The sequence below is a fragment of the Notolepis coatsorum genome (assembly GCF_963971535.1).
Source record: "Notolepis coatsorum genome assembly, chromosome: 6".
NCBI lineage: Eukaryota > Metazoa > Chordata > Actinopteri > Aulopiformes > Paralepididae > Notolepis > Notolepis coatsorum.
This window is the reverse complement of record NC_140170.1, coordinates 74,523,453-74,543,257: the sequence shown is the minus strand read 5'-3', so window position 1 is coordinate 74,543,257 and position 19,805 is coordinate 74,523,453. Positions and strand designations below refer to the sequence as shown.

Genomic DNA, 19,805 nt, shown 5'->3' with positions numbered 1-19,805 from the left:
ATGCAACCCTCTGCCTCCTCGATGAACATCTCTTCTTATGGCCTGCGCCCCCGCAGGGGAGGCCCCCCTCTCTCGCGTCGGCTTCATCGCCCTCGCCGTCATCATGGCCGTGTTCACGGGTCCGGCCATCGTGCTCAACGGCACGGTGATCATCGTGTCCCTCGTGCACAAGGCACTGAGGCAGCCGCTCAACTACGCTCTGGTGAACATGGCCGTGGCTGACCTGGGCACGGCCCTGACCGGGGGGCTGCTCACCGTGGTCAACAATGCCCTGGGGCGCTTCTCCCTCGGCAGGATGGGCTGTGTGCTGGAGGGGTTCGCGGTGTCCCTGTGTGGTGAGTGAGTGAGTGGGGAACAGGAGGACGTCGTGCAGAATGTCATCAACAACTCTCAGGCTGTCATCAACTTGCATTTAAAACGTTATTTAATTTGTCACATGTACATTTATGAATACGTTCATGTTTGAAGTGCAAGTGATGTAAGTAATGCAACATTTATTTGTATTAATGATTTGTTGCCTTTGACCAGACAGCGGTTTGTATTGAGGTTCATTACTTTTCTCTCATGTTCAGATAGTGTTGAATGTCTGTCTCATACAGGCACCACCTCTCTGTCTCATATGTCATCATCACCTCTCTGTCTCATCTACAGACATCACCTCTCTGTCTCATCTACAGACATCACCTCTCTGTCTCATCTACAGGCATCACCTCTCTGTCTCATCTGTCATCACCTCTCTGTCTCATCTGTCATCACCTCTCTGTCTCATCTACAGGCATCACCTCTCTGTCTCATCTGTCATCACATCTCTGTCTCATCTGTCATCACCTCTCTGTCTCATCTGTCATCACCTCTCTGTCTCATCTGTCATCACATCTCTGTCTCATCTGTCATCACCTCTCTGTCTCATCTGTCATCACCTCTCTGTCTCATCTGTCATCACCTCTCTGTCTCATCTGTCATCACCTCTCTGTCTCATCTGTCATCACATCTCTGTCTCATCTGTCATCACCTCTCTGTCTCATCTGTCATCACCTCTCTGTCTCATCTGTCATCACCTCTCTGTCTCATCTACAGGCATCACCTCTCTGTCTCATCTGTCATCACATCTCTGTCTCATCTGTCATCACCTCTCTGTCTCATCTGTCATCACCTCTCTGTCTCATCTGTCATCACCTCTCCGTCTCATCTACAGACATCACCTCTCTGTCTCATCTGTCATCACCTCTCTGTCTCATCTGTCATCACCTCTCTGTCTCATCTGTCATCACCTCTCTGTCTCATCTACAGGCATCACCTCTCTGTCTCATCTGTCATCACCTCTCTGTCTCATCTGTCATCACCTCTCTGTCTCATCTACAGACATCACCTCTCTGTCTCATCTGTCATCACCTCTCTGTCTCATCTGTCATCACATCTCTGTCTCATCTACAGACATCACCTCTCTGTCTCATCTGTCATCACCTCTCTGTCTCATCTGTCATCACCTCTCTGTCTCATCTGTCATCACCTCTCTGTCTCATCTGTCATCACCTCTCTGTCTCATCTGTCATCACCTCTCTGTCTCATCTGTCGTCACCTCTCTGTCTCATCTGTCATCACCTCTCTGTCTCATCTGTCATCACCTCTCTGTCTCATCTGTCATCACCTCTCTGTCTCATCTACAGGCATCACCTCTCTGTCTCATCTGTCATCACCTCTCTGTCTCATCTGTCATCACCTCTCTGTCTCATCTGTCATCACCTCTCTCTCTCATCTACAGGCATCACCTCTCTGTCTCATCTGTCATCACCTCTCTGTCTCATCTGTCATCACCTCTCTCTCTCATCTACAGGCATCACCTCTCTGTCTCATCTGTCATCACCTCTCTCTCTCATCTACAGGCATCACCTCTCTATGCACAGTCGCTCTGATTGCGGTGGAGAGGATGTTTGTCGTGTGTAAGCCACTGGGACGGTTTACCTTCCAGTTAAAGCATGCAGGGGCAGGCGTGGCCCTGTCCTGGCTGTGGTCCTTCCTATGGAACACCCCTCCCCTGTTTGGCTGGGGCCGCTACGAGCTGGAGGGTGTTGGGACGTCCTGCGCCCCGGACTGGCACGGCAGAGACCCTAATAATGTCTCCTACATCCTGTGTTACTTCGCCCTATGCTTTGCCATTCCCTTTGTCATAATCCTGGTGTCCTATGCAAAACTCCTGTGGACCTTACAGCAGGTAAACATGCTCTGGACACAGAGGAGCCAGGTAAACATGCTCTGGTACACAGAGGAGCTTACACCAGGTAAACATGCTCTGGACACAGAGGAGCCAGGTAAACATGCTCTGGACACAGAGGAGCCAGGTAAACATGCTCTGGTACACAGAGGAGCCAGGTAAACATGCTCTGGTCCACAGAGGAGCCAGGTAAACATGCTCTACACAGAGGAGCTTACAGCAGGTAAACATGCTCTGGACACAGAGGAGCCAGGTAAACATGCTCTGGACACAGAGGAGCTTACACCAGGTAAACATGCTCTGGACACAGAGGAGCTTACACCAGGTAAACATGCTCTGGGCCCTGTTTCTTGTACCTGGATAACTGAGTTAGCCGGATAACTTTAACTGGATAACTGGGTTAGCCGGACTTTCCGGTTTCATGTACGTGGATTTTCCAAATCACCATGACAACATATCCAAAAGTTTGAGCCTGGTCGAAAGCAGAGTTCAAGTTCAACTTAGCCTGAACCATCGCCACGCCCCCGCAAAGAAGTGACGGCCCGTTTCCTGAAACTATTCCCACAGTCTACGATCTGCATTATACCATTCTGAATTACGTTCTTGTGCTCCATTCTTCCAGAGGGGGCTTTTGAAATGTAAAATAGACCCAAAATGCTGATACTAAATTCACTTTGTCCTAAATAATGCACGTTATATATACCGTGGCGACGGTGGCGCTCGCTCGTGCGATGTACACATTATGTGGTTATTTTAATTGTAACTGGGATTAAGATGTCTGATGAGATGCGCTGTTTGACGGATTTGAGAAATTGAATGAGCCGTTGACGTCACATTAATGAATGAGGATAAAGAGATAAACTTCATTCATAACAAAGGATATTCTAAACACGGGTCTCTCGTTCATTAATGTATAAACAATGAATTTATCCCATCTGGCACAGTGGTCCAGCGGTAGTGCTCAAGCCTGCCAACCCAGCGACCCGGGTTCAAAACCCGGTCTTTCCAATATGATTTTTTTGAATATAATATAATTAATGATTATACGCCAAAGTAGCCTGGTTTTAAGTTAAAATATTATAAATCTACATGCATTGAGGATGTCATTCTTTTTATAGCTCTCAACGTGCACCAAATTGAATTATTCCTATATTGCAAAAAGAAGGAGACGACTAGGGTCTTGAACCCCGGTCGTCTGTGTGAAAGTCAAAAGAACAACCCGTTAGACCACATTGGAGATAAGTTAAAGATTGACTATACATCAATCAATGGGTACGAGAGCCGTATCGTAATTCTGTATAACAGTTAACTAATTATTTTCGCTAGCAAGATCTCATTTGATTATTCAATCCAGCAGGCAAGTTTAAAGAAATATAATCTGATTGATTGAGGTAATGAGGGACTTAAAATTAGCCTATAGATAACGCATTTAACTTGTCGGCGAGGCGATTGAGCCGTACTGCAATATGTTAATAAAGTTTTAAATCAATTAATCAATCAATGCCGCTAGAGAATCAGGATTTCTGCGATCGACACCTGCTGTCTTCTCAGCTGAGGCGGGCGCGCGCACTGATCCTGAGAATCAAGTCTGGCTTGAGTTAACGAGACTGAATCCACCTTCTTGGAACAGGAAAATCCCGGCTTCAAACATCGGGTTAACTGAAGCTGGATAATGACATCTTGATCGACTTAGTTGAACCACGTACAAGAAACAGGGCCCTGGTACACAGAGGAGCTTACACCAGGTAAACATGCTCTGGACACAGAGGAGCCAGGTAAACATGCTCTGGACACAGAGGAGCCAGGTAAACATGCTCTGGTCCACAGAGGAGCCAGGTAAACATGCTCTGGACACAGAGGAGTTTACAGCAGGTAAACATGCTCTACACAGAGGAGCCAGGTAAACATGCTCTGGTCCACAGAGGAGCTTACACCAGGTAAACATGCTCTGGTACACAGAGGAGCTTACAGCAGGTAAACATGCTCTGGACACAGAGGAGCTTACAGCAGGTAAACATGCTCTACACAGAGGAGCTTACACCAGGTAAACATGCTCTGGACACAGAGGAGCTTACAGCAGGTAAACATGCTCTGGTCCACAGAGGAGCTTACAGCAGGTAAACATGCTCTGGTACACAGAGGAGCTTACACCAGGTAAACATGCTCTGGTCCACAGAGGAGCCAGGTAAACATGCTCTGGTACACAGAGGAGCTTACAGCAGGTAAACATGCTCTGGACACAGAGGAGCTTACAGCAGGTAAACATGCTCTACACAGAGGAGCTTACACCAGGTAAACATGCTCTGGACACAGAGGAGCTTACAGCAGGTAAACATGCTCTGGTCCACAGAGGAGCTTACAGCAGGTAAACATGCTCTGGTACACAGAGGAGCTTACACCAGGTAAACATGCTCTGGTACACAGAGGAGCCAGGTAAACATGTTCTGGACACAGAGGAGCCAGGTAAACATGCTCTGGTACACAGAGGAGCTTACACCAGGTAAACATGCTCTGGTACACAGAGGAGCCAGGTAAACATGCTCTGGACACAGAGGAGCCAGGTAAACATGCTCTGGACACAGAGGAGCCAGGTAAACATGCTCTGGTACACAGAGGAGCTTACACCAGGTAAACATGCTCTGGTACACAGAGGAGCCAGGTAAACATGCTCTGGACACAGAGGAGCTTTGTCAACGTTTGAACCACTGCACTCTTAACACTTTGAGTGCCAGCGACGTGTTATGTCGTCTTTTCATGCCCCCCGTTGAGTGCCGACGACGCAAATTGTCGTTTAATTTTTTTATTAGCAATCTGAATTCATATTTCATCAACCGAGTCTCCCGTTGGTACAGCAGCCCCTCTAGGAGCTCCGATGGGAAAATACCGCCCCCTATCGTCTATCCCTGTGTAACTGCAGGCCATTCGATTATACTGGTGGATCTGTGGAGGGGGAGCCTCCTCGCTCCACTATGCTGGCGAGGGATCTGATGATGAGGGAAGTGATCGCGAGTTGGAAAGCAGCCTGGAATATATATTTACAGCAGCCAATAATCAATCAATAAACATGATCAATATTTGGAATGGCGATCAGGAATTGGAATAATCTTTTTGGAGAACATCTGATCTAAGGTAAGGAGTCTGTTATGGTTTGACACCGACCCCAAACGCAACGACACAAGAGAGTAGGATTCAGAGTTGCCAAAAACAGGGGCTTGTTTATTGAGACTAATTAAACAGCATAGAATAGGAAGAGTCTAAACAAGACAGGAATTCAAGCAAGGATGAAAATGTTCTGCTGCTCTGCAGCTTCTCCCGAGGTGGTAGTAGGGGGTAGCAGATGCTGACGTCAGAGCCGCTCTGCAGACTTCTCTCGGCAGAATCTCCGAGGTGATGCGGGACCGAGAGAGAGAGAGAGGGAGCGAGTCAACACAGGGTGCAGGTAGAACGAGCAGGAGAACAGGAGAGGTGACTTGTACCCAAAAACAAAAGTTATCCAAGTGAACTAATCTTCGTGTAAACACACACAGTGAGCAATGTTCCAAAACACAATCCCAAGTGAAAAATATCTTCGGTGCAAAAATAGACACTGAGAGCGAAGTCCAAAATACAATCCAATGTGATAATATCTTCGGTGTGATAAACACACAGTGGGAGATGTTAGGTCAAAATATTATCCCAGTGAAACAATCAAAAAGGCAACCGCTGGGTGAGTGACTGTCTGATAAAAAGGTGGTAATCTTCAGTGTTATAAAAACACACGAAAACGGAATTTGATCAAAGACAGTCATTAAAAACTCACCCAGGCGTTGTGCGTAAAGAGCGCTGGAACAGCAGCGGAGCGAGCGCGTCGCCACGGGAAAAAGGTGTCCAAGAGGAAGGCTTCTTGAATATCCTGGAGGTAAAGCACAGGGAACAACAGCAGCAGCAGGAACGGCGAATGCAAACAGAAAATATCAAAACGATCCAACAAAACTTGAGTGGGGAAACGGGGTATAAATAATACGGGATTGATTGATTGACAAGCAGTGACAGCTGGGGGATGTGATTGAAAAGCGTGTGGACGGGAGAGAACCAATCAACGACGTCTCTGGGAAGAAGCGTGTGAATGGGGGAATGAAATGATTAACAGAAACAAATGGAAAACAGAGCGAGGTGGTTTAAAGGAACAGAGCGAGGAAGTGAGCAAGGACAGAAACCTCACAGTACCCCCTCCTCCACGGGAGCCACCCGGCGACCAGGCCGACCCGGCTCGTCAGGATGGGCACGATGGAAGTCAGCGATCAAGCTGGGATCCACGATGAGCTGCCGGGAGACCCAGCTACGCTCCTCAGGACCGTAACCCTCCCAGTCCACCAGGTATTGGAACCCCCGGCCCCGCCGACGAACGCCCATCAACCGGCGGACCTGCCACTGGGGGTGACCATCCACCAACACGGGAGGCGGAGGATCAGGAGCTGGAGGCATAAGGGGACTGAGGGAGACGGGCTTAACCCGGGAGACATGGAACACGGGGTGGATGTGCATGGACGCAGGAAGTCTCAGGCGCAGGGCCGCCGGACTGAGTACCTTCAGGACCTCGAAAGGTCAGACGAAACGGGGGTTGAGTTTCTTGGCCGAGGACCGTAGCGGCAGGTCCCTTGCGGAGAGCCACACCCTCTGCCCAGGGCGGTAAGTCGGCGCAGGAACCCGGCGCCGGTCGGCACCACGACAGGCGCGCTCAGATGTCCGGAGCAGCGCGGTCCTGGTGATCTCCCAAACTCGTCGGCAGCGGTCGAGGTGGACCTGCACGGAGGGAACTGCCACTTCCGCCTCCTGTGCGGGGAAAAGAGGGGGTTGGTAGCCCAGGGAAACCTCAAAGGGTGAGAGGCCGGTGGCGGAACTGACCATTGAATTGATGGAGTATTCAACCCAGGGAAGGAAACGGCTCCAGGATGCCGGTCTCTCGGCTGCCACACACCGAAGAGCAGACTCCACGCTCTGGTTCATCCTCTCCGTCTGCCCGTTAGTCTGGGGATGATAACCAGAGGAAAGACTGACCGTTGCCCCCAATCCCTTGCAAAAGGCCCGCCATACCTGGGAGGTGAACTGGGGCCCCCGGTCAGAGACGATGTCCTGGGGAAACCCATGAAGGCGGAACACGTGGTGAGTCAGGAGGTCCGCCGTCTCGGCCGCCGAGGGAAGCTTGGAAAGGGCCACGAGGTGAACCCCCTTGCTGAATCGATCCACCACGGTCAGAAGGCAGGTGTTCCCCTGGGAGGAGGGCAGGCCTGTGACGAAGTCCAGCGCCACATGTGACCACGGACGGCTCGGAACGGGAAGTGGCTGCAAGAGCCCGGAGGGTGCCTGGTGAGAGGCCTTGCTGCGGGCACAGACCGCGCAGGCCAATACGAACTCCTTGACGTCGTTCCGCATGGTGGGCCACCAGAAACGACGAGCCAGGAAGGAGAACGTGCGATGGACGCCAGGGTGGCAGGCGAACCGGCTGGTATGGCCCCAAAGCAGTACCCGGGACCGGGCAGAGTCGGGGACGAAGAGACGATGCATAGGGACGTTGCTAGGAGCACGCTGGAAGCGTAGGGCACGCCTAACCACACCCTCGATGCCCAAGGTGATGGCTCCAACCACTCTGGCCTCCGGGAGGATGGGAGTAGGGTCCTCAGAGGGTGGAGCCCCCTTGGAGTGTAACCGGGACAGGGAGTCGGCCTTCGTGTTGCGGGAACCGGGGCGGAAGGTCAGCAAGAAGTCGAACCGACTGAGGAAACTGGCCCATCTCGCCTGCCGACCGTTGAGGCGCCTGGAAGCGCGGATGAACGTCAGGTTCTTGTGGTCCGTCCAGATGGTAAAAGGCTCCTCGGCACCCTCTAGCCAATGACGCCACTCCTCCAACGCAGCCACGACCGCCAGCAGCTCCCGATTGCCGGTGTCGTAGTTCCTCTCGGCAGGGAGGAAGCGACGCGAGTAGAAGGCGCAAGGATGCACCTTCTGGTCCGAAAGAGAACGTTGGGATAGGACAGCGCCCAGGCCAGTATCCGAGGCGTCCACCTCCACAATGAACTGTCTCTTGGGGTCAGGGTGGAGCAGGATAGGGGCGGAAGTGAACCTCTTCTTGAGGGAGCGGAACGCAGCGCATGCCGCTGGGGACCAGTCGAACGGCAGAGCGGGGGAGGTCAGCTTGGTTAGTGGCTCCGCCACTTGACTGTAGTTCCGGATGAACCTTCGGTAGAAGTTGGCGAACCCGAGGAAACTCTGTAACTCCTTCCGAGTGGTGGGTTCAGGCCAATCCTCCACAGCTTGGATCTTGCGAGGATCCGCTCGGGTCAAGCCCTTCTCAACGATGAAGCCCAGGTAGTCGACGGAGTCGGCGTGGAAACGGCACTTCTCCGCCTTGACGAAGAGCCGATTGTGGAGGAGGCGCTCCAGCACACGGCGGACATGCTGGATGTGTTCCTCGAGGGTCCTGGAGAAGATGAGAATGTCGTCCAGGTACACCACCACGAACACCTCCAGCATGTCACGAAGGACGTCGTTCATGAGTGCCTGGAATACCGCCGGGGCGTTGGTGAGGCCGAACGGCATCACTAGGTACTCGTAGTGGCCCCTGGGGGTCTTGAAGGCGGTCTTCCATTCATCGCCCTCACGGATACGGACAAGATGGTAGGCACTCCGGAGGTCCAGCTTGGTGAAGAACGAGGCCTGGGTCAGTGGCTCGAAGGTGGAGCTCATGAGAGGTAGAGGGTACTTGTTTTTGATGGTGATCTCGTTGAGCTGACGATAGTCGATGCAGGGTCGCAGGTCCCCATCCTTCTTACCAACAAAGAAGAAACCGGCCGCCACCGGGGAGGAGGAAGGCCGAATGAGTCCTGCTTCCAATGACTCAGAGATGTAGAGATCCATCGCCTTCTTCTCCGGAACGGTCAGACTGTAGAGGCGGCTGCCGGGAAGGGGAGCCCCTTGGCGGAGGTCGATGGCGCAGTCATAGGGGCGGTGAGGTGGAAGGGCCTGAGCCCTGGATTTACTGAAAACCTCCAAGAGGTCGTGGTACTCGGGAGGTATGGACGACAGGTCCGGAGGCAACTCACCAGCGGGCCTCCGGGGCGGGGGACAGGACGCCGCCTGCAGACACAGGGCGTGACAGGAGGAGCTCCAGCCCTTGATGGTACCGGAGGACCAGGCGATGTGGGGCTCGTGCAGCGCGAGCCAGGGCCTACCCAGGACCACCGGGACAAGGGGGGATTGGGTGATGAGGAACTGGATTCTCTCGACGTGGTTCCCAGCGATGGTCAGCACGACTGGGCCGGTGCGTTGAGAGATGTCGGCCAGGCGGTGTTGGTCCAACGAGAAGATCTCCAAGGGCCTCACAAGGTCCTCAAGTGGAATGTTGGCTCGGGTAGCGAACTCGAAGTCGAGGAAATTCTCGTCTGCCCCAGAGTCGATGAGGGCCTCCACCGTGGCACGTTGGTCCCCCCAGGCCAGGGTGACGCTCATCAGATGGTCAGGTGGTGCGCGGCGCTGGGAATGGGAAAAACGGCTCACCAGGATCTCCCGGGGTCTCGGCGAGCCTGATCTTTTGGCCGGGTGGGGCAGTCGGCGATTCGGTGTCCCGCACCTCCGCAGTAGAGGCAGAGACCGGACCTGAGCCTTGCCTCACGCTCCGCCTGGCTCAGATGAGAGCGTCCCAGCTGCATGGGTTCCGCCTCGCGAACCGAACAGGGAGGCCTGCTACCACCAGTAGTGTTGAGGACAGGGCGTCCAGGAGTGACGTCATGCGTCCGGGGAATCCGGGGTACCTCAGGAGGTAACAGTCGGGTCCTCTCGCGCCTTCTCTCCAGGAGGCGTCCGTCGATGCGGATGACGAGGCTAAACAGGTCCTCGAGGGAGTCGGGCAACTCCCGGGTAGCGAGCTGGTCCCGGACTGCGTCACTGAGTCCCCTCAAGAAGGTTAGGCGAAGTGCAGGGTCGTTCCATCCACTCTCCACCGCCGCCAGTCGAAACTCCAGGACATAGTCCGTCACCCTGCCGCTTCCCTGTCGGAAAGTCCCCAACCGGGCTCCGGGGTCCAGACCTCGGGCTGGATGGTGGAACACTCTGCGGAGCTCCGCCACGAAGTCTGGATAGGAGAAAACAAAATCTGCATCCATTGCCCAGGAGGAAGTGACCCACTGGGCAGCATGGCCTGAAAGCAAGTTCGTCATATAAGCCACTTGGGACCCTCGAGCAGTAAAACGGCTTGGTTGATGACGGAAAACCAACTCACATTGCATGATGAATGTGGCACACTCTTCGGGATTGCCGTCGAACAGCCGTGGGACGGAGAGACGGGGTTCCCGAGGTGCGGGATCTGCTGGGGCTGCGGTGAATGCTCCTGAAGGATGTGAAGGAAGTAAAGCATTAACGGTGTCGCTCAGCGAGTGAAGCTGAGCGAGAATACCGGATTGTTGTCCCGCCAGAGCGGCCATTGACCCTTGAATAGGCAGGACCTGTTCCCTGAGATCCTGCACCGCAGCCGCAGCCCTCTCTAGTTGGAGACTGTGATCCCTGGTCAACTCGACTTGATTAGCAAGTGCGGTTCTGACCCTCTCTGTGTCGGCTGGGGTCGTCATTTTGGTTGGATCGTAATGTTATGGTTTGACACCGACCCCAAACGCAACGACACAAGAGAGTAGGATTCAGAGTTGCCAAAAACAGGGGCTTGTTTATTGAGACTAATTAAACAGCATAGAATAGGAAGAGTCTAAACAAGACAGGAATTCAAGCAAGGATGAAAATGTTCTGCTGCTCTGCAGCTTCTCCCGAGGTGGTAGTAGGGGGTAGCAGATGCTGACGTCAGAGCCGCTCTGCAGACTTCTCTCGGCAGAATCTCCGAGGTGATGCGGGACCGAGAGAGAGAGAGAGGGAGCGAGTCAACACAGGGTGCAGGTAGAACGAGCAGGAGAACAGGAGAGGTGACTTGTACCCAAAAACAAAAGTTATCCAAGTGAACTAATCTTCGTGTAAACACACACAGTGAGCAATGTTCCAAAACACAATCCCAAGTGAAAAATATCTTCGGTGCAAAAATAGACACTGAGAGCGAAGTCCAAAATACAATCCAATGTGATAATATCTTCGGTGTGATAAACACACAGTGGGAGGTGTTAGGTCAAAATATTATCCCAGTGAAACAATCAAAAAGGCAACCGCTGGGTGAGTGACTGTCTGATAAAAAGGTGGTAATCTTCAGTGTTATAAAAACACACGAAAACGGAATTTGATCAAAGACAGTCATTAAAAACTCACCCAGGCGTTGTGCGTAAAGAGCGCTGGAACAGCAGCGGAGCGAGCGCGTCGCCACGGGAAAAAGGTGTCCAAGAGGAAGGCTTCTTGGATATCCTGGAGGTAAAGCACAGGGAACAACAGCAGCAGCAGGAACGGCGAATGCAAACAGAAAATATCAAAACGATCCAACAAAACTTGAGTGGGGAAACGGGGTATAAATAATACGGGATTGATTGATTGACAAGCAGTGACAGCTGGGGGATGTGATTGAAAAGCGTGTGGACGGGAGAGAACCAATCAACGACGTCTCTGGGAAGAAGCGTGTGAATGGGGGAATGAAATGATTAACAGAAACAAATGGAAAACAGAGCGAGGTGGTTTAAAGGAACAGAGCGAGGAAGTGAGCAAGGACAGAAACCTCACAGAGTCTATGTTACCAGTTTTAGGATAATCAGAGCTGTATTCACTGAGATAACAGCGTGTCCCGTATGTGTATATGTGTGTGTGTGTGTGTGCTGTTGAGGAAATGAGAGAATCGATTTCTCAGCTCGCTTCTATAGCGTGCATAAGTACACATATACTATCGATAATCTAGCGTTTATTTGAAAACGATTCATAAATAGGCAGACAAATGACAACGTGTCTAGTGTATTCGAGAATATTCCAATAAATGCCGTTTATGAGGGAATCTTTTTTTTTTCCTGAAATTTTTGAGAAAACGATAGCTTTTCGAAATGCTATAAAAAGGATATGAACCGATTAAAACATAGATTATATGTTTTTAACGCTATCATTGAAGTGGATGATGGCACTCGAGGACATTAATCAACGTTATGGCTGGCACGGAAAGTGTTAAAGAGGATATGTTGAAATAACTACTAATATGGGTGAGTTGAAAAACGACACAGCGTGTACTATTTAAAGCTGCAGTAGGCCACTTCGGAGAATTGAGTTAGAGTGAGTTTACCTGCCCAGCAGAAATAGAGCAAGAGGCACTCCCAGAGGCACCAGCAGCTTTAAACTGAAATAAAAAGACAAATAATATGGTCTTGATTTTCCAATACAACCCCGGGAACACCACTTGGCCGCGGCAAAAAACATCTGATTGGCCGAAAACAACAGTTCCCTGCATCAATAACCAATCAGATGTTTTTGGCCGGCCAAGTGGTGTTCCCCGGGGTTGCATTGAACAACGAAGACCATCATGTTATCGTACATACCATTAAAAAGTACAATGTACAAAACAATGTCGATTGAAGCTACTGCAGCTTTAAATAGCAACTTGATTTAAAGCCAGCATGTGTGATTTTCTTTTTAACACATGTATATGTGTTTAGGTAGGACTTACCCTGTGTCATTTCAACGCATCCTTCTGAAGAGTGCGTCTGTTCTAAGATAGGATAAGATGATCCTTTATTAATCCCCTTGGGGAAATTCAGGTGTCAAAGCAGAATGGGGGGTACAGAGCTTCACAGTCCGATATATACTATAGATACAATATAAAAAGTACAAAATACAAGATACAAGATTAAGATAGTACAATGAGTGATATGAGTCTCGAGTTCTCACGTCCCGAGTTCTGACAACGTTAGTTCTCCTGGCAGCAGAGCCGGCCATCCGAGCCCTTGGTTGAAGAGCCTGATGGCTCCCGGTATAAAGGACCAGCCCAGGCGGTTTGTGGTGTGTCGGGGGGGGGGTGAGTCTTTCGCTGAACATGCTCTTCATTCTGGCTAGCTCCTCATAGAGGGGGTGGGAGGGGGTCTCCAGGATGGCTTCTAGCTTTTTCCTCATCACCCGGCTGTCGTAGTCTTACCCGCGATTTATCAACATGACCGTTTCCATCTTTTCTACAGTGCATGAATACATCTACTGTATACAACACGCGTTACGTTGTATTGCATGAAGTCAATGTTCCGTGACATGGTGTCTTCGCGTCTCCAGGTGTCTCGGAGGGAGTGTGTCGAAGGCGGAGCCGCAGCCAAGGCAGAGAGGAAGGTAGCTCGCATGGTGGTGCTCATGGTGATGATGTTCCTGGTCAGCTGGTTGCCCTACGCCAGTCTGGCCCTGACGGTGGTCCACAGCCCCGACGTGGAGATCCATCCCCTGCTGGGCACGCTCCCTGTTTACCTGGCCAAGAGCAGCACCTTGTACAACCCCCTCATCTACATATTCCTCAACAAACAGGTATGTTAGAGGGATTCTTCTGATCTTTGGAACACACCAAAATGTTGGGAAATTTGCTTATCGTCTTCTCCAGAGAGAGACAAGAAGATAGATACCAGTTTCCTCTCTGTGCGTTTAGTAGAAAGCTATACAGTTTCTACGCCAAATGTATATACACTCTTTTTCTGGACACTTTTGTATCACAAACAGTACTGTATTTGCAAATCTGATATGTCATAAATGTATAGATGTAGCAGTACTGTCTATCTGTATGTCATGTATCGTATGTCATATATGTTATGATGAATTGAAAATGGGGGACCCTGATGTAAACAAGACGAAAGTCTTTCTCTGGTCTGCATCCCCTTAACAATTGTATGTATTGAGCTGTACTGTACTGTACCCATTCTGCAATCTGTTAATAAACTTTTCAATCAATCAATCAATCAATCAATCAATCTGGCTGCATGTTAGCCTAGCTTAGCACAATGAATGGAAGCGGACATGGCCGGTTAACTAACACCTCTCCCTAACATGCAGCCAGATAGCTTTCTACTGAACGCACAGAGAGGAAACTGGTATCTATCTTCTTGTCTCTCTCTGGAGAAGACGGTAAGCTCATTTCCCCAAATGTTGGCGTGTTCTTTTAACAATCATGATGTTGATCGGTGAAAGTCCTTTCTCAGCACAACCCATGCTGTTACTCACACGAGCTCCGGCTAACCAATGATTTCAGTTGTTTTCAGTCAGCTTGTACAGACAGGAGCTTGACCCCATTGACTTGGCATCGATTTGTGGTTAACTAGCCGGAGCTAGTATGAGGAACAGCATGGATTGTGCTGAGAAAGGACTCTTACAGATCAACAACATCATTGGTAAGTAGGAAATAGGGCTAGGGTTCCAAAAATCACCCCTTTAAAGGGACAGTTCACCAAAAAAAACACATTGTTTCCCTTACCTGGACTGCTATCTATCTATCTATCTATCCATCTAGTAGTTTTGGTTGTGATTTGCCTAGTTGTGGAGATATCGGCCGTCACACCAATACAATGGAGCTGAATGGCACTTGGTTTGTGGCGCTCAAAGTGCAAAAAAAATAAAACATTTGAAAAACCCAAGAGCAATATCTGTTTCCATTAATCATGACCTTGTCACTCAAGAGAATCCACAGATGTTGTTGTAAGATAAGATACGATATGATAAGTTATTCCTTTACTGATCCCCTTGGGGAAATTCGGGAACATTCGTTGTCACCAGTTTCATACAGGAACTACTTTTGACCGAAGTACACCCACCACCATACATTACTATGTTGTGGAATAATATCCAAAAGCTAGAGCCTTGTGTGAATCGCACTTCTGTATTCCTCCACTGCTGTAGTTCCGCAGCTACGCGGTGCCCTTCCTGCGGTGTGGGAGGAAGCCGCGACCGGAGGACGAGGCGGCGGAGACACAGACCACGGTGGAGCTCTCCAGCAACAGAGTGTCTCCCTCTTGACGCTTTAAAAACATGTACACTCAACCATCGTTCACATTCTATATACAATAAGCCATGCTTTCATACAAATAACCTTGAATATAAATTCAATTCAAGTATTTTTTTTTAAAGAACACGCCAACATTTTGGGAAATTAGCTTACCGTCTTCTCCAGAGAGAGACAAGAAGATAGATACCAGTTTCCTCTCTGTGCGTTCAGTAGAAAGCTATCTGGCTGCACGTTAGCCTAGCTTAGCACAATGAATGGAAGCGGACATGACCGGTTAGCCTAGGCATTGTCCACCTAACACCTCTTCAGAAGACTAACCGGCCATGTCCGCTTCCATTCATTGTGCTAAGCTAGGCTAACTTGCAGCCAGATAGCTTTCTACTGAACGCACAGAGAGGAAACTGGTATCTATCTTCTTGTCTCTCTCTGGAGAAGACGATAAGATAATTTCCCAAAATGTTGACGTGTTCCTTTAAGTCACGTATTACAGTGATTCTCAAAATGGGGTCTTGGGACCCCCTGGGATCTTTGAAGGGGTCTCCATGGGCCCCCAGCAGAGCCTGACTTATTCTGACCATAGATGTCACTCTCTCCGCTGATATCTCCCCACCAAATGAGGGTCTGTGGTCCAATCTGTGTCAATTTGGGGTCATTGACATTAATAAGTCTGAGAACTTAAGGTTATCCTATAACCCTAGTTATATGAGTATAGCGAGCGCTCTGCTCTATTGGAACTATCCCTTTATCCACTCTAATAATGAATAACTTTCTCCACATGCACACACCTATTTACCTCCGCCTGGCCACACCCACACCTGCTCCTATATAAGCGGGTTCGTGGCCACACCATCAGTTCCTTCCCAAGTCTTTCACCACCGACGGCGAAGACCATGGGGTCCTCAGTGAGTCAGAGCAGAGCGCTCGCTATACTCATATAACTAGGGTTATAGGATAACCTTACATTATAGATTGTATAGCTTTACGCTCTGCTCTATTGGAACACAGGAGCTGAGCAGAGCGAAAAGCTCGACAGATGTACCCGCTGAGGCCCCCTACAACCATCAGAACCGGGGAGGACCCGAGCCCCCTGGACCCCCCTAGTGGAGGACGGGAGGGAATCGGATCCGACTGTGCGAAGAGGGTTTAGCGCCTCAAACGCACAGGGTGAGCAGACCGTGGGACTTACCTTCGTTCAGAAGGACCCGCGACAACTCAGGCGCGCATCCCACATGCCACCAGGGAACGGACGGGAAGCAAAACACCCCCGTCACAGCCCCCAACATCACGGGGTCGAAGGCCAAGAACCCAACCCTGTGGCAAGGCTGTAGCAGCGGAGCGCGGAGGAGGTCCCAGCCCTAGGACAACCTGAGGGCTAGGACCCCCTGAAAAAAGAGCCCTGGTGAGGCCAACGGGGTCGTAGCATCGGGACCCCACCAGACGGTCACTGGTGACACCACCCCCTACATCGCCAGCGTATCGGACAGGGCCCAAATCAAGAGCAGGCCCTTCCCCACTTGGCACGCCGCTCTGAAGCACTCTGAAGCACCACAACACTGCGGGGCCAGTCGGCGTGCCGGGGAGACAACCCCCAAGGAGGTTGATCCCTCAATCCAGGCAACAGGCCCCAAGAGCAGAACTCGACCTGTGCCTGGAGCACTGCGGACTAGACAGGCGCCTAAAGGGTCTACTGTGAGAACAGTATCCCGGCAGAAGGGGTGTTCGGTATGCTGTGCACCATGTCATAACCTCCACAAACTTGACCCCCCAATCCAGCAGGGTCGAGGTTCAAAGAAGAGGCTGACACAATTGGCAGACGTCATGAAAGATGCGGGGGCACACTCTCGGGCAGACGGGGTCAAGCCCGGCCTCAACCCGAGAGTCGACTCTGCTACCAACACACCGGGGAACCAACCACTCCCCTATGTTTAGTTTAACAGGAGGCGGTTGTTCCCTTAACCCACCAAGAAAACTCAGAAACATAACTGCGCGTATACACAGGCTATACAAGCAGTACAAGTGTTTCAGTTTTCAAAGGGTTAACCCAGGCCAACAGGTCGACGAGAACGAGTTCGGACCTGGGCCTGGCGGACCGAGACCTACACAGGGATGCCTAGAGGGGTTGACCGGAACCTCCTCGACAGCCCCCTCCTATCCCCGCCCAGCAGGGGGAGGGAGGGGTGAAATAAATGGAGAAGGACCAGGCCCCTTAACACAGCGCAAGGTACAACACAGTATGGACCAAGCACATCACTGTTAAGGGCAACTCATAGTGGCATACACATGACACACACATCCACAACATCAATCCCCACGATGCCCGGGCCGACCCGGCATTTCCCCCCCGGAAAAGCACAAAGTCCTTCGGGGTACCAGAACAGCAGATCTGCGCCCCGGCGGACAACGGGTTAACTGACCTGGTCCGGCGCGACCAGAACCAGTCCTGTGTCCTAGTCACGCCGCCATCCCCAGTTCTAAGAGGGGGGTAGGTACGCGTGTCGATACAAAACATCACAGAGGGCGCCACCAAGGCGGTCAGTACGCGAATGCACTGCTCCTGGTGGCCCACCTCATGGGCGTGAGACCCCTACGCCAATGTATTTATCTACTCCGTCATCTCCCCCGGAGATGTACGTGAGCCGTCAAGTCTAACCTAGTGCACTGGCGCTCGGTAGAGATAAAATCTCCTTCCCAGCCGCCCGCATAAAAAACGCAGTTTCTATGAATTGGGCAACCAAGGCGCGCCAGCCCATAACGTGGTTCCTCATTGAAAGCACCCAGGGCCAGCGCTATATGCACGTCGAGAACCCAAAACACATCAATGGTGAATTCTAATAAGAAACACCAGACAACGTTCCCTCCATGCTGTCTGGGACGAGCAGCAGGAAGTCGGTCAATAAGACACAGATACGGGTCTCATATGATGCGTCTGAGGGTAAACCCTGTCAATTCTGCTCTTTACACAAGAGGGGAAGACAGAAAATCCCCCAGAGAGACCTCTACGTGAGTAACAATTGAAAAAGATATATGTAATATTGGGCCAAGTGACCAAAGGCCCAATACACATTTTAATAGAGAGCAGAGTAGAAAACAAACAGTTTTCAAATGCATTGCATCATCCAACTTTGACAATGACAGCGGTCCGCAGCACAGAGCCTGAAAAAACTCACGGAAGTCTCATGGCCAATAGAAAACGCACCCAGTGACGTATTCCATGGCCGGGGAAATCCCGTGACCCACCCATCCTAATATGGAGTGGGACCAGGGAACCCCCCCCCCCCCCTCCCTGTGACGCGCTGACCCCACAGCCCGACAGGGAGACTGAAGGACAGGAGGCCCAACCCCCTGGCCAATCAGTAAAAGGGGGGAGGGGTTTATCAGTTCACCCCACATGACCTCACACCCCTGATACGATGCAACAACAAAGCAGCGCCATGTTAGCGTGCTACATGAAAGCGCATATACCTGTTAGGGTAATAGCTTTACATTCTGCATGCCAGCCACAGACAATAAACTTGTCTGTGTAAAAAACTGGCTTTTATACAAGGCTTAGGCTCATGTGCGAAACTTGCCACCCGCATTTTTATACCTTTACCCTAAAGTAAAGAAAAAACAACATTTTAAAGAGAGGGTCCAAGGACCTTGGTACAATAGCTATATATGTAACCACTTCTGCAGGCTAACACTCAACCCAGTTGTGGACTCAATGCCACGTTTACTTAAACGTAACATGAACATACACAACCCTCTTCATACAATAAAAAAGGCAAAAGTTCACTCTTACTACTGCAAGAAGAACGCCGTCTTTTATGACGAGAGAAGACATAAGTCCTCGACCAAGTGCTAGCCACAGGCCTTGCTAAGCTCATACATAATAGCGACCAAAAAACTATTTTCAGGGAAAATTGCCCCACTCCCTAAGCAAGAACACAACCCCAACAGTAGTTGAGGGTTTACATCGTATCCCCAAATATATAGTGAATAAACACACGTTTTGTAACAAAAAACCGTCCCTCACCAGGAGGGACCCTTTATTTAATAACAAAATCATATTGGGGGGCAGGGGCAAACAGGGGAGTCACTAGCGTCGCCTGCTGCATGCAGAACACCGTTTGCCCCCACGGGAAGCCGGCCCGGAGGAACGGTGCTGAGGAGCCTCCTGGTCACGTCGATCCCTACCGTTCCCTCCGGGCGCAGGGCGACTGGCTGCAGCGGGAGCGGCACTTTCTCCACTCCTGGCCTTCTTCGCGGAAGGCCCAGCAGCGGTGGTGGCGACGGTGGCAACGGCCGCAGGCCTCTGCCGGCGTTGCCTCTTCCTCACGTCACCGGTGGCATCGGGTCGGGGGAAATGGGGCTGGAGCATGGAGCGCTCCTCCTCCATCTCCCTGCAGGCTGCCGTCATCTGCTGCATGGCCGACCCGAAAAGTCCAGCATCGGATAGGGGGTCCGTGAGCAGTGGAATCCTCCTCTGGTCCAAAGGTGGCGCTGGATGAGAGTGGCCAGGGCGCGCTCCTTCCTGGCGGCTATCGCCTGCAGCTGGGTCAGATGCAGGATGGCTCCAGCCACCTGGGCGTGGAGGTACCGTTGATGGTCATCTAGTACCGTCCCGCCCGCCATCAGCCCCAACATGTAGCGCGCCAGCTGTGCAATGTTGGAGGTTGCAGCCAGGCTCTGTGTCGAGGCGATGTACAC

The 19,805-nt window shown here is 51.2% G+C and overlaps 1 protein-coding gene across 1 annotated transcript; it reads left to right on the top strand.

Moving 5' to 3' along the window:
• Positions 1-15,127, top strand: LOC311229558 (parapinopsin-like; the record flags this gene model as incomplete). Its single annotated transcript, XM_084315634.1, is given in 5 exon segments — positions 1-45; positions 47-335; positions 1,884-2,212; positions 13,409-13,651; positions 15,011-15,127. Coding segments are annotated over 5 exon segments (1,023 nt in total).
• Between the last annotated feature and the right edge of the window lie 4,678 nt (positions 15,128-19,805).